Source organism: Phoenix dactylifera, chromosome 5 (genome assembly GCF_051530095.1).
Source record: "Phoenix dactylifera cultivar Ajwa chromosome 5, Ajwa_hap1_PhDact_Kaust_v1.1, whole genome shotgun sequence".
Lineage (NCBI taxonomy): Eukaryota > Viridiplantae > Streptophyta > Magnoliopsida > Arecales > Arecaceae > Phoenix > Phoenix dactylifera.
The window spans coordinates 35,202,419-35,214,714 of NC_143194.1; the positions used below are offsets into that span (position 1 = coordinate 35,202,419).

At 39.7% G+C, this 12,296-nt stretch overlaps 1 protein-coding gene across 5 annotated transcripts; it reads left to right on the forward strand.

The window, feature by feature from the left end:
- Positions 1 to 1,062: 1,062 nt before the first annotated feature.
- On the forward strand, positions 1,063 to 5,764 carry LOC103706814 (2-oxoglutarate (2OG) and Fe(II)-dependent oxygenase superfamily protein). Of its 5 annotated transcripts, none has more exons than XM_088722589.1 (4): positions 1,063 to 1,546; positions 1,653 to 1,906; positions 3,397 to 3,759; positions 5,359 to 5,764. In XM_088722589.1, exons 1-3 carry the CDS (start codon positions 1,178 to 1,180, stop codon positions 3,755 to 3,757), a joined length of 984 nt encoding a protein of 327 aa, XP_088578715.1. In that variant the 5' UTR covers positions 1,063 to 1,177; the 3' UTR covers positions 3,758 to 3,759; positions 5,359 to 5,764. The 5 variants fall into 5 exon arrangements, with proteins under 5 accessions (XP_088578715.1, XP_088578714.1, XP_008789286.1 ...); XM_088722588.1 differs by having other exon boundaries at positions 5,393 to 5,764; XM_008791064.4 differs by having other exon boundaries at positions 5,404 to 5,764.
- The last annotated feature ends 6,532 nt before the right edge of the window (positions 5,765 to 12,296 follow it).

Sequence of the window (12,296 nt, forward strand, 5' to 3'; positions counted from 1 at the left end):
TGCTTAACATATTTAACCAGTTTAAATCTGTTTAACCCATGTTACCCATCTAATCTATTTAACCTGACCTGACCTGTTTAATAAATAGGTTATATGGTCGAGTTGGGTTGCCTGCTTAAAAAATAGGTCGACTTCATATTTGAAATTTTGACCGTTTAATAAATAGGTCGGATTTAGGTTGATCAATTTTTGATCTGACCCACATCCAACCCAACCTATGTCCGATCCGACTCGATCCGATTGCCATCCCTAAGTTTAGGTGCCGAGTTCGGGTTGTATCTTTCGCACGAAAAAATGACATCAACCACTATATCGCCGCTCGCACATCTCTTAAAGCACCCTGGACTTTTGTTTTATCTGCTTCCACAAATCTCAAAGTAGCTATTGTGAGATACAATGGTTGATATTATGAAAGTAGGTGAATCATTCTTTTGCACGAAAGATACAACCCTATGTGTTGATTTGTTTGATTGAACTAGATTGTGATTAGACCTTCTTATTTGATGGACTAAGCCAGGTTCATGTTGAGCTCCACTCTATATATAATTAAAATTAGCCAAACCCAAGAACGATCTAGCTCAGGTTTCAAGCTTACTTCCTAGGCCCGAGCTCAATAGCTTCGGATGTTGGACTAGGCCTTATGTTTTTTGGATCGTGGCAGCAGCGAGAGGGGGAGCGGACGATGACGTGATGAGGCGAGGAGGTAACATGATTGGAGATTTAAGGGTTATAGGTTAGAGATGTAATTTTGTAAAACTCTACAAATATTTAAAAAATATCATATATATATATAATAATAATAATAATAATAATAATAATAATAATAATAATAATAATAATAATAATAATGGCTTTGGATTGGGCTCAGGCTGAGCCCGGGTCATTCGAAGAACGATGAAATTTCTGGCGCCATCCAGCCCGCCGGACTAAAAAATCAGGCTCAGGCCCGTCCAAAGCGCGCTTTGCTCGGGCGGGCCGAGTGGGCCTGCCGGTTTTTGAGCAGGCCTGGTCGCGATGATTGCGATGTTTCGTCCTGAATGAGAACATATCCGGGATAACCCACAACCTTCCGTCGCCCCTAAAGCAGAGCCGTGAAACTCCCGCAGGCCAAGCTCAAGTCCAGAACCCCGAGAAACCACCCCTGCCCCCACCCCAAAGAAGAGCAGAACATAATCCAATGGCCGAAGCCGAAGATTTGTTCCTGGAAACCCCAATCCCGCAGCGGAAGACCGTTGGAGGGGTTCTCTTTCCCGCTGTCCTGTCCCCAAAGCCGGCCGTCGAGCTCGACCTCCGCCAGTTCATGGAGGCCGTGAAGGGCCACAAGCCCCGGCTGGAGGCGCTCCTCCGGTCGAGCGGGACGCTCCTCCTGCGGGGCTACCCGGTCCGGACCGCCGCCGACTTCGACCGGACCGTGGAAGCCTTCGGCTACGAAGAGCTGCCCTACGTCGGCGGCGCTGCCCCCCGGACCAACGTCGTCGGCCGGGTCTTCACCGCCAACGAGTCCCCTCCCGACCAGCCCATCCCCTTCCACCACGAGATGGCCCAGGTTTAGTTCCTCCAATCCCCATCGATTGCTTCCATCCTTGTAATTGCTGCGTTATTACAAGTTAGAACCATATACTTATAATAGAATAGTTAGTTCATTCCATTAGGTTCCCAAGTTTCCGTCGAAATTGTTCTTCTTTTGCGAGGAGGAGCCAAGAAGCGGTGGCGAGACTCCTATAGTGTTGAGCCACCATGTTTATGAAAGGATGAAGATGAGATTCCCAGAATTTGTGGAAAAATTGGACAAGCATGGTCTACTGTACACAAGAATATTGGGGGAGGGAGATGACCCTTCTTCTCCAATCGGCCGTGGATGGCAGTCGACGTTCTTGACCAAAGACAAAAGCATTGCTGAGGAGAGGTTCGTCCTTCTTGCCATTTATTCTTATTGCTTAGATATGGTAGTTTCGGCGGTTTATTCATATTATCATGGATGATAATTTATATGGTTTGAGCTACATTTGTTTGATTTAATAGTTCCGCCCCTATCTCTCAGTGTATATATGGTGCTGCATAATGTTTAATAACTTAGTTTTAGTTCTTGCAAAAAAATGATTTAGTTGTATTTACCACTTGCATGCTGTATGATTTTGCGGAAAAGAACAATAGTGGCACATATTTATGAGCGATTATGGAATCATCTGTATTTAGTGGTCTAGAATTGCATAAACTGATAGTCATGGAAGTGCATAAATTTATGGTGGCTCATAAACTGATGGTGCACAGGAATAACCTGTGTTTTTGCTGTATGCGTATGTGAAGGTTGTCTAGAATTTGTAGCAAGAAAAGCATGTTTTTGAATCTAAATAAAGCGCATATTGTGCAACATTAGCCAAGTAGACATGACCACTTCCAATAATATGCATAAACTGCAACTCATTAATACAACCATGATAGAACCAAGAAAACCAACAGATAACTAAAAAGCTATGCTTACCTCATTGAATATTGGATTGTTCCTTGATTTAAGTCATGTTTGACCTTTGGTCTTATGAATTTGATTCTTTTTGGCTTGCAACAAAGTTAAAGGAGAAAAAATTGGATCCTTGATTAACCCAAAATAACATATTGCAATTTGAGCATGCCCGGCTAAGCATAAGTTCAGTTTAATCAGACATTTAGATTTCTTGTATCACAGGCAAGGAATGCTAACCACTAGTTGCTACCTACCAGTACAACAGCACAAGATAAAGAGCAACAGTGTTATCTTTATCACTTCATTCCTGCTTGGTATCATATAGGTCTTAGGAGGAGAAATCCTACATAACCCATTTAATCATGTGTACTAAATTTATATAAATGCATTGCATAACTTGTTCCATGGCAAGTCTGTGTGCTGACTCCATAAAAAAAAGGGGGGGTAAAACTTCAACCATGTTGAAAGTTGAGACGACTGACAAAATCTTTGTTTCATGAAAATATATTGACATCAACTGACTAGTTTTTAAATCATTTCCAGAAATAGATTATGCTTCTGATGCTCTCAAATATTAAGGCGTATATGCATTACATTAGCAAAACCTAGGAAACTATAAACCATGAGCTCAGATTGGCTCTTTGAATCTCTTCCCTTGACTTCAATTGAGAGATCAAAGTCACACACAAAGCTGAAATCCTGAAAATTTTGTTTGAGTGGTATTGCAAATTGTCTTTGAAATATTTTCCACATGCATTATGTCCCTTCTACTGGATCACAGATCTGTATGCCTTCTGTATCCTTTTAATTCTCAAGTGGTCGTACAGATGGCAGATTTCCTACATGTGCATCTGGCTACATTATATGTTCTTCAAGATATCATGCTCACTGATATTGGGATTTGAACTTGATACTGTAGTTTCCAAATGTATTAGGGCTGCTCAATTGGGGATGAAGTTGGAATGGATGGAGGATGGTGTAAAAACAATAATGGGTCCAATACCAGCCATCAAACTTGATGAAACTAGAGGGCGAAAAATATGGTTTAATAGCATGGTGGCTGCTTATACTGGTTGGAAGGATGCTCGCAATGATCCTGTCAAAGCAGTTACTTTTGGAGATGGGACACCCTTGCCTGCTGAAATTATAGACGAATGTTTAAAAGTCCTTGAAGAGGAATCTGTTGCTATACCTTGGAAGAAGGGAGACATCCTTCTGTTGGATAACTTGGCTGTGTTGCACTCACGGCGATCATTTGATCCTCCTCGGCGCATTCTTGCTTCACTCTGTAAATAGAGGCATGCTCTCTTCTCTTTCCTTGCTTTTTCTCCAATTTTTTCTCTCCATCTTTACTTGATTTTTATTGACAATTAGGAAAATCTTATAGTTGCAATTTTGTTTATACAAACAAAGGCCAGTTATTTCAAAATATTCTATGCATTAGAGTAGGCACTAATATCACAGCGAGCAAAGATTTTGTTGTAATTTGTTCTTTAGACAATTCAAATAGCACTGCTCCCGCATGTCTCAAAAACATTTATTATTGAATTTTTATGTTGGCCCATTACCTCTTTATAGACACCTATTGACTTTTGGGATTAGAGTTGAGGAACCCTTAGCCATGTGTTTTGCCTACAAAGCAGAAGACCTAATCATTAGAAAAGTTACATGTTGTTTATTTTGACCGTAGACCAGTCATTGGATGGCACATTCACCAGTGGATATAAATATAAAGTGGCAAAGATAAATAAGATCAGATAATTAAAAATATCACCTTTATTACCATTATTTCTATGAGGAGATCCTCGTATCCTGTCAAGCTGGGACTATCTGGTGCTATACAATGCCAAAGGACATCACCAAGTGTTACTTTAATTAAAAAGTGCCCAGCAATTGAGTGTTTGCTGACTTTGTCCCTTGAATACATTTTTCTATAGTTGAAGTATAAATCTTGATAATGCTAATACGGGACATTCTTGTGTCTTTGTTAGCTTCCTCCTGCCAATATTTATTGTGTCAACTGCTCATATTATCTTCAGTCTAGATTTTTCTTTTTGTTTTTCCTATGATTGATATTCCCTCAAATTACGGTTGGTATGTCAATTTGTTTATCGTCTCTTTTGAAGACTTGAAACTGTAAAACTAAGTTCTTGTAGGTAACAAAGGTGCATGTGGCATTGGATCTACTTTTTGTAGACCTTGTTTCAGCTTATCTGTAATCTTCCACATTATTGCCGATATATTTATGTCCTCCAATGCTAAGCTCCATTAACAAGATCTAAGGGCAAGTTCCAAAGCTTTGCATGTCTGGCAGCTTGTTTATGGTTGGAGGGCAGCATGTATTCAAGTTCATTCTTTTCAGATTCTCACATGTTGTTTGGTGAAGCTGCTTATAACATTGCAAGTGTGCTTTCTATGAATCAAAGTGCATACGCAGCATTTTGCATCTTTTTCTTTTTCCTAAATCAGAAAAGCGATAACACTTGGCACATCCTGTATTTTCTCTTGTTTTATATGTGGCCATTGCAGAAGATTATCTTTTGCCTTAAAATTCTTGTACAGTCTCCTTTGGTAACGGGAGTGGCAAAATTAGTTTTTACTTCATCGATTTTTGCCAAACCTCGGACCTGGCCTCAAAAGACAGGAAAAATAACGTGAGCAGCTATAATCAACATATAAGTGGTCTGGTTGATTGTAATAAAAAAGATTATTCATTAGCAACTCCTGTATATATATCATTGATCTAATAAAGTTCAGGTAAACATATGATATTCTGTTGCAGCTCAAGATAGCCAGTCCATGCTGGTGCTAACCTACCTAATCACCACCTTTGTTTGTGGTTTCCATTTGTGAAGGATGTGTTTAGATATTAATATTTCTTGTCGCTGTTGCTCCAGATAAATTAATTTGCTTACATTTGAAACTACAAAGAAATGTTCCAGGCTTTTTAATGGGACTGGATGGAGCAGGGGGCTGAACGATCAAACAACTAGGATGGCGAAAATGTGATATCCATGGCGACATTCAAGAAAACCAAGAGAAATTCTGAGGGATGCTCTCCAGGTTAGCCTTTCCAGCATTTGATCAATTCAATGGTTGGTGCCACTATAAAACATGGTGACTGAAACAGTAACAACCAAAGTCCAGGCATTTTACAGTCATGTCAGATATACGCTGAAAGTTATGTAGTAATCTTTGTATATGCTGCAAATTCTAGTGCATCTTGCATAATCTTGCTGTACGTTTGTGTATCCATGTCATTTCCTGCTGGCCTTTCATTACTATTCATAGTTTGTTTCCAGATTTCCTTGGGACGTTGTCATGGAAGGCATTTAGATCCAGGTCTCATATCTAAAATGTATTGCTGCAAAGAAGACGTTAGGGACTTAGGCTCCGTTTGGGGAAGCTGTTGGTCGTAGAGCTTTTGGAAGTAGAGCTTTTATAAAAAGCTATTTATTGTTTGGTAATTACATTTCTAAAGTACTGTGGCACTTTAACATTTGTTTGGTAAACAAAATGAAAAAGTACTTTTGGTATGATAAAATGACCATAAAAGACATTGCATAGTATTATACAACAGAGCATAATAAAATATAATATATATTAATACATAAATATATGATATAGTATAATATTAGTATAATGTAATATAATATTATTATAATATAGTAATATACTATTGTATACTATAGCATAATAATTTAATATAATATTAAATTATTTAACATAACATATCAATGTATTATGATATAATGTAATATAATATTATATTTATAGTATAATACAACAACAAAGGTATAAAATATTGTAATTATTAGTATAAATTAATTTCTCATAATATAATGTAATATTAAATTATTTAACATAAGATATTAATGTTATGATATAATGTAGTATAATATTATATTTATAGTATAATACAATAATAAAAGTATAAAATATTATAATTATTAGTGTAAATTAATTTTTTACCTTTCTGCAGATTTTCAAAATTATAAAGAGACATTTTGTGTAATTGTTATATTTTATCAAGGGTATTTTGGTCAAAAAATAGCTTCCCGACGGGGCCTAAAAGTGCCTTTTCGAAAAGCTCCAAAATGGAGCTTTTTTTCAAAAAGCTATTTTTAGCTTTTTGAGAAAGATAAAACAGCTTTCCAAAATTTTTACGAAATATTTCTATTTCATTTAAAAGTACTTTTGGAGGGGCAGAAAGTGTTTTTTGACCCTTCAAAAGCTCTTTTAAACGGGGCTTTAGTTTTTTCTTTTTTGGGAGAAATACAGTAGGGGCATCATGTATCATTTCATGTAAATGATAAAGAATTGTCATAGAGAGATACCTGGAGGAGGAGAAGTTATATCCCACTGCATGCACCACAAGGCCGTGCATGCCGCCAATCATGGCCGCTCGTTCCTATGGGCTTCATTCATCAAGATTTCATCTCGGTGCACTTTTTTGCAGCTGTGATTGCACGGTCACATGGTGTGCCCCGTGTAGTATATAATTTCTCCCTGGAGAAGATCTGGTTGCACGCTACCTAGATAGCATGGTCATGGTTTGATAATGTTACCTCTATGTAAATGCTGCAATTGGACACGGCGTTGTATCAATTGTTTAGGCATGTCTCTGAAAATTTAGAAAATCAATTAATAGTTACCAGCTTCTAATTTGTAAAGGCTTGTGTCACTGATCGTAGTCATCTCAATTCAAAATGAGCGCGATGCATGGTGGATAGCATCATGATGGTACTACCTGGGTAGTATCTAAGTTTCAGCTAAGCTACAACACTGCTTACTGTTAATTATATATATTGTTTCGCCTGATATATCTTATGGGGAGTCTTGAGATTTCATTTTTTGGCAGATGAAAGCTTCAGGGGATGCATATGATTTAGGCAAACTTGAATATATAACAGGAATAGCAAATTGGATTGTTTAGTGAGATATGGTTTTGTTGGAGGAAAAATGGATCGCTCAAAGCACGTGGATAAATTGTCGGCACTTGATGACGAACGTGATGACAGCGAGCATACTCGTCCGACCTCAAGGCGCGCCCGACCTCGAGGCACGCCCAACCTCAAGGCGCCCAATCTCAGAGCGTCCGACCTCAAAATACTCGATCCCAACACCAATAACCTCAGAGCTCACAACCTCGATCTCAGCTAAGTTAGGCCCGACCGACCTCAAGGCCAAGGAAGACCCAGTCAAAGAGAGAAGCAGGCCTCCCCATTCCACCGAAAATCAAGTCCTCCTCCTCCTCATCCGGGGTCAAATCCCGCGTTCTCCGCCTCAACGAATGTCAACGTTTAAATGCACACGATCTCAACGGGTCGCTAGCCAGCCCAAAATCTCGGGCCGTATACGGTAACTCATTAATTCGCACGATCACGTCCAATCACTACGGTAACTCATTAATTTGCATGGATACGTCCAGTCACAGGTAATCCCTATACCCCCTCCTATAAAAAGGGGGGAAGATCTGGAGGTGGGGGGGCTTCTTCTTCTCCCTCCTCCAGAGTTTTCGGGGTACTCACTCTCTTTATTACTTTTCTCCACAAGCAAATCCTCCTCTGACTTAAGCATCGGAGGGTCGGCGCCGGAACCCCCGGCCACCGGCTTCTTGCAGGTCCTCTGGAGAAAGACGTCCGCCGCCGCAGCACTTGCTGGAGCTTCTCCTCCTCAGTCCGCGGTCACTCCCGGGTCCAATTTCCAGCAACAGAATTTGTCACGAGGGGAGTTGGTCCAAATGGATCTTGCAGATGTAGGCCAATAAACTTCCTGATTAAAAAACTTCGGCTCAAATTTCTAAAATTCGAGCTGGAATGTGGTCCGAACCTTGAACGAAGGGTCCAAACGTCGCATGGCTTGGATCTTGTGACATCTTTTGGTGCCTCTAAAATCTTATAGAAGTTATTCGAATGTCTAGACAATATAATTTGATGAGTGATAAACTGATACAGTTCTATGCTAATGACGGCCATGGTGGCTTAAGTTTCATTCAGGAGAATCTCAAGGGCCAACTTGATATCTTTATTCAGTTTTTTTAATTATTATTTAAAAAAAGGGAATAGGAGGGAGGCCCATCTAAGGGATCCCTTTCGTTATATAATTACCGGGAGATGGCTTCTTGGTACTATAATTACTTGGGGCAAGGCTGTGAGGGAACACTTTTCAAAACTTGAACCATGACCATACGTTTAAAGTAGAAGGGTATAACCAAGATTTTTAAGTCTCGATGCATCAATTATCTTGGTGAAGGGGACCATGATGAGTCGTTATCTCGATATATATCGGATAAGATAGTAAGTTGAGAAATTTGGGGGACCATAAGTATTGATGTGGAAGTCGCTTATTGGTTAAAAGCTTATTAAATGAAGCAAAAATAGCTCAAAAATATTTATTGATGTGAATCGTATCAACTGATATCTTGGATTTTACCTGTTTTATCAGTTGAGATAATAAGTCCAAGGTTTTTTTAATACCTTATACTAAGATGTACTTTAGTGATACAATGAGAACTAGCTCGAGCTAAGCCAAAAGGTATCGCACTCTATAGAGAAAAAAAAATGAAAGGAAAAGAAGCTTTTTTTTAATTAAAAAAAAGGCAATTTGATGTACCTATGGTAGTTGTATAAAACCAAGTTGTATCATTGTTTGATTTTATACATGTTATGATGAAGACCGACATGACGATGAGGGACACCACCATAGTTGGTATTTCTCTTCGACCATGAACGGCACGTGTTTGTGGAAGGAAAATCTTTCCAAAAGGTTCTACCACTTTTTAATGCACATTTAAATTTGTGGTACAAAAGAAAAAAAAAGAGGCTTCCATGATTGTTACCCTCAAAATTTTCAGCTCGATAGCCACCACTAGTCGTAGTTGGGGGGCATGGGATTGACCCATTGATGGGAACAAGGGAGGAAGGAATAGGTGAGCTTGCAAAAATCGAGGCGCCAAGATTAGACGGGAGATAGATATGAGTTTTCATTAGCTGATTAGCTCCCATTAGGAATAGGACTATCAAGGGATAGCTTTGATCGAGGAGTTGGGCTTTTCTTCGTCGATGAATCGATTACACGGAACTCTTTTTCTTCATCGAATACCTAATTGATTGAGAGACGAACGTGATAAATTTTATTAAGCACAAGCGCTTGCCTTTCATTACCAGTGAAAGGTTAATCAATTCGATTAAGCACGGCGGACGATCTGCTTGGTGCAACTACTTTATGATGAATAAGTCCACCAACTAGGTATTTTCTTGTTCTTAGGTTTTCCTTTCCTTAAAGTCGAGTTGGTTGCAGGGGTAAAAGTAAGTTATTGTTTTGTTCGGCCTTAAGGGCCTCACTTTACTTGTTTATTGAGGGTTATTTTTCCAGATAAAATCGAGTTATAAAGCAATTCTTATACATTTTCGTCTGCCAAAGAAATTCTGATGATATAAACTATTAGAAGACTATTGGGTGGAATATAGTGGGGAAGAAAAAGCTTGAGTTAATATATAATAGCTTCTCAAAAGCCTCACAAGTCAGTCTCCTCATCTGAAGATGACGCGGAGAAGTTTGCTGATTAGGTTAATCATCTGCAACTTGACTAAGAAAATCTTCTCTACCTTTTATTAGATCTTTATAGCATGTTATCAAACTTTTGACGAAACAATTTTCATGGAACTCGTGAGCCAGGACTTATAAGTAGCTCAATTAGCCAATCTTCGAACCGAAAAATAGACCTTCCAAAGAAAATTAATCAGGGTCGGTCCGTCGATATGATGGATATCACAAATCATAATGCACTTTCTATGGTTTTGTCTTTTAAGTATGTATCAACGAATCTTCTTTTCTTCCCTGAAGTGATTAGTGGAAGCATCATGGTTACAGCTAACGCTGGCTAGTATAAACTAAGAGCACGAGCAGCCTCTTTTTTTTGCATGAAGCCTACCAACCACCGGATTCTATCTTGGGAAAAAGAATATGGATAAAACCACGAAGGTCTCTTCAAGTTGCTGCTAATCCTGTAACCAAGTGACTTAAAGGCTTTCCATTAGCACAATCATTCATGCACCATCCGTTGTACGCAAGCGTGGGGTAGAAAAAGCAAAGCCGTCGCAACTTTGCTCTTAAGTCATCATATGATGACATGTCATGCATTAAAAAAAAAAATCATCGTATGCTTCTTTTTCTTATTAAGTGAGCAGCCACTTGCTTGCATACCACAAAGCCCAACTTGTTGCTACCTCTGCATTAAGCCTTGTTTATAGCTGGGACTGAACAGGAACCATGGTACTTGCCCATCTTGGATATATATGGGACCAAATTAAATCTAATGCATGCCACTTGGGTTTGGCATCAGCGCACAATGTATCTCCTGCATTTTTTTTTTTTAATTGCTAAAGCAGGTATTTCATATACTATGTGTACGAATACGTCCAATAAAGTCAAAAAACAAAAGGTCGTAAAGTGCTCGAGGCAACTCTTCCTTCTCGACCCACATGATACTTCTAGAATGACTAGTCACGTAGCCAACCATCCAATCCGTAGTCCTATTAGCCTCTCTAAATACATATTTGGCTGGAAAAGCAGATCTTTGATATATTTTTTTTTGTTTAAGCGAGCACCTCATATCATTTGGGTACAAACACATCCAACAAAATTAGAAAACAAAGTGTTCCGAAGTGCCCTATGCAACTTTCTTTCAGTCGTCTACAGCGTACCTCCTGCGTGGTTGGCCGCATAAGTAGCAACACAATCCACAGCCTCATTTGCCTCTCTATACATATGTTTGGTCTGGAAGGCCACCCAATCACTGCCCATCTTTCAAATATCTCGAGCTCTTTCGAATCCATCCAATTAATGTAGCCGAGTCTCCCTCCATTAGAATGGAGCCGGCCTGCAGAATACCTCCCATATTTGGATGCACGAATAGGAGCGAAGTATCTCCTGCAGGGTTTAGCGTGAGCTTCCCTCCTTCCTGGGTTTTATTAGATTGATCTGACCTAAGCTTCCACTCAGAGGTGGAAATCGGAGTCCGAGGCAAAGGGTTTTGGCAATTTGTTGGTGTGAACACATCATCCGATGCGGGCGGGCGCGCGGAGGAGGAAACCGGCATGTGCACAATGAACATTTGTTGCCTCCTTTTGCGGTAATAAAATGTGGGAAGAGAGAGCTTCCAAAGAAAAGGAAAGGCACGGCCGAGTGGCAGGCAGCAGCCTCCCTAACGAGACGCCAAAGGCGTGAGTGAGAAAGAGAGAGAGAGAGAGAGAGAGAGAGAGAGAGAGGTCTGAGACTTGACCTTAGCGAAAAGGCCGAGAAAGGCATGACGTTACGCAGTGTGAGAGTGGTGTGGGGGTCGTCATCGAGTGGCCGGCTATAATGGATGAGGATCGCAGGGTGCCACAATGGATGAGGATAGGAAAGGATCTCGTATCGCGTGATACGGCTTCTTCGGACTAGAAAATAGATGGTTGGAAGCTATAATGTCACGCAGAAAGTGAGCCTTATATTCCAGCAGCCCTTTAAGCAAAAAGAAGGAGATTAAAGAAATAAGAAGATAAGGACCGGAAGGGCACCATATCTATGTAATCCTTGTGGTGCTTAATTATATAATTCTAAACTATCGCTAACGGCAGTCAACTTGATAGCATTATTAATGGTAGTAGAAGTTTGGTGATGAGTGGATTATAAGAGGTCGAGACTGTCACATTGAACGTGGACTGAAAAAAATTAAAGAGCGTCGACTCACTATGAAACATAGAACATGCATTGAATCATCATGCTATGGTGCAACCTGTTATGCTAGCATGAAGTCAGATAGTCATTAGCATCAAAGCCATGGTTATGC

What these genes read in the sequence shown, in the direction of transcription:
- LOC103706814 (XM_088722589.1), top strand. Translation starts at nt 1,178, where the DNA reads ATGGCCGAAGCCGAAGATTTGTTCCTGGAAACCCCAATCCCGCAGCGG. An exon ending in TCCACCACGAGATGGCCCAG is followed by an intron (nt 1,547 to 1,652) that starts GTTTAGTTCCTC and finishes TCATTCCATTAG; the next exon opens with GTTCCCAAGTTTCCGTCGAA. An exon ending in AAAAGCATTGCTGAGGAGAG is followed by an intron (nt 1,907 to 3,396) that starts GTTCGTCCTTCT and finishes CAAATGTATTAG; the next exon opens with GGCTGCTCAATTGGGGATGA.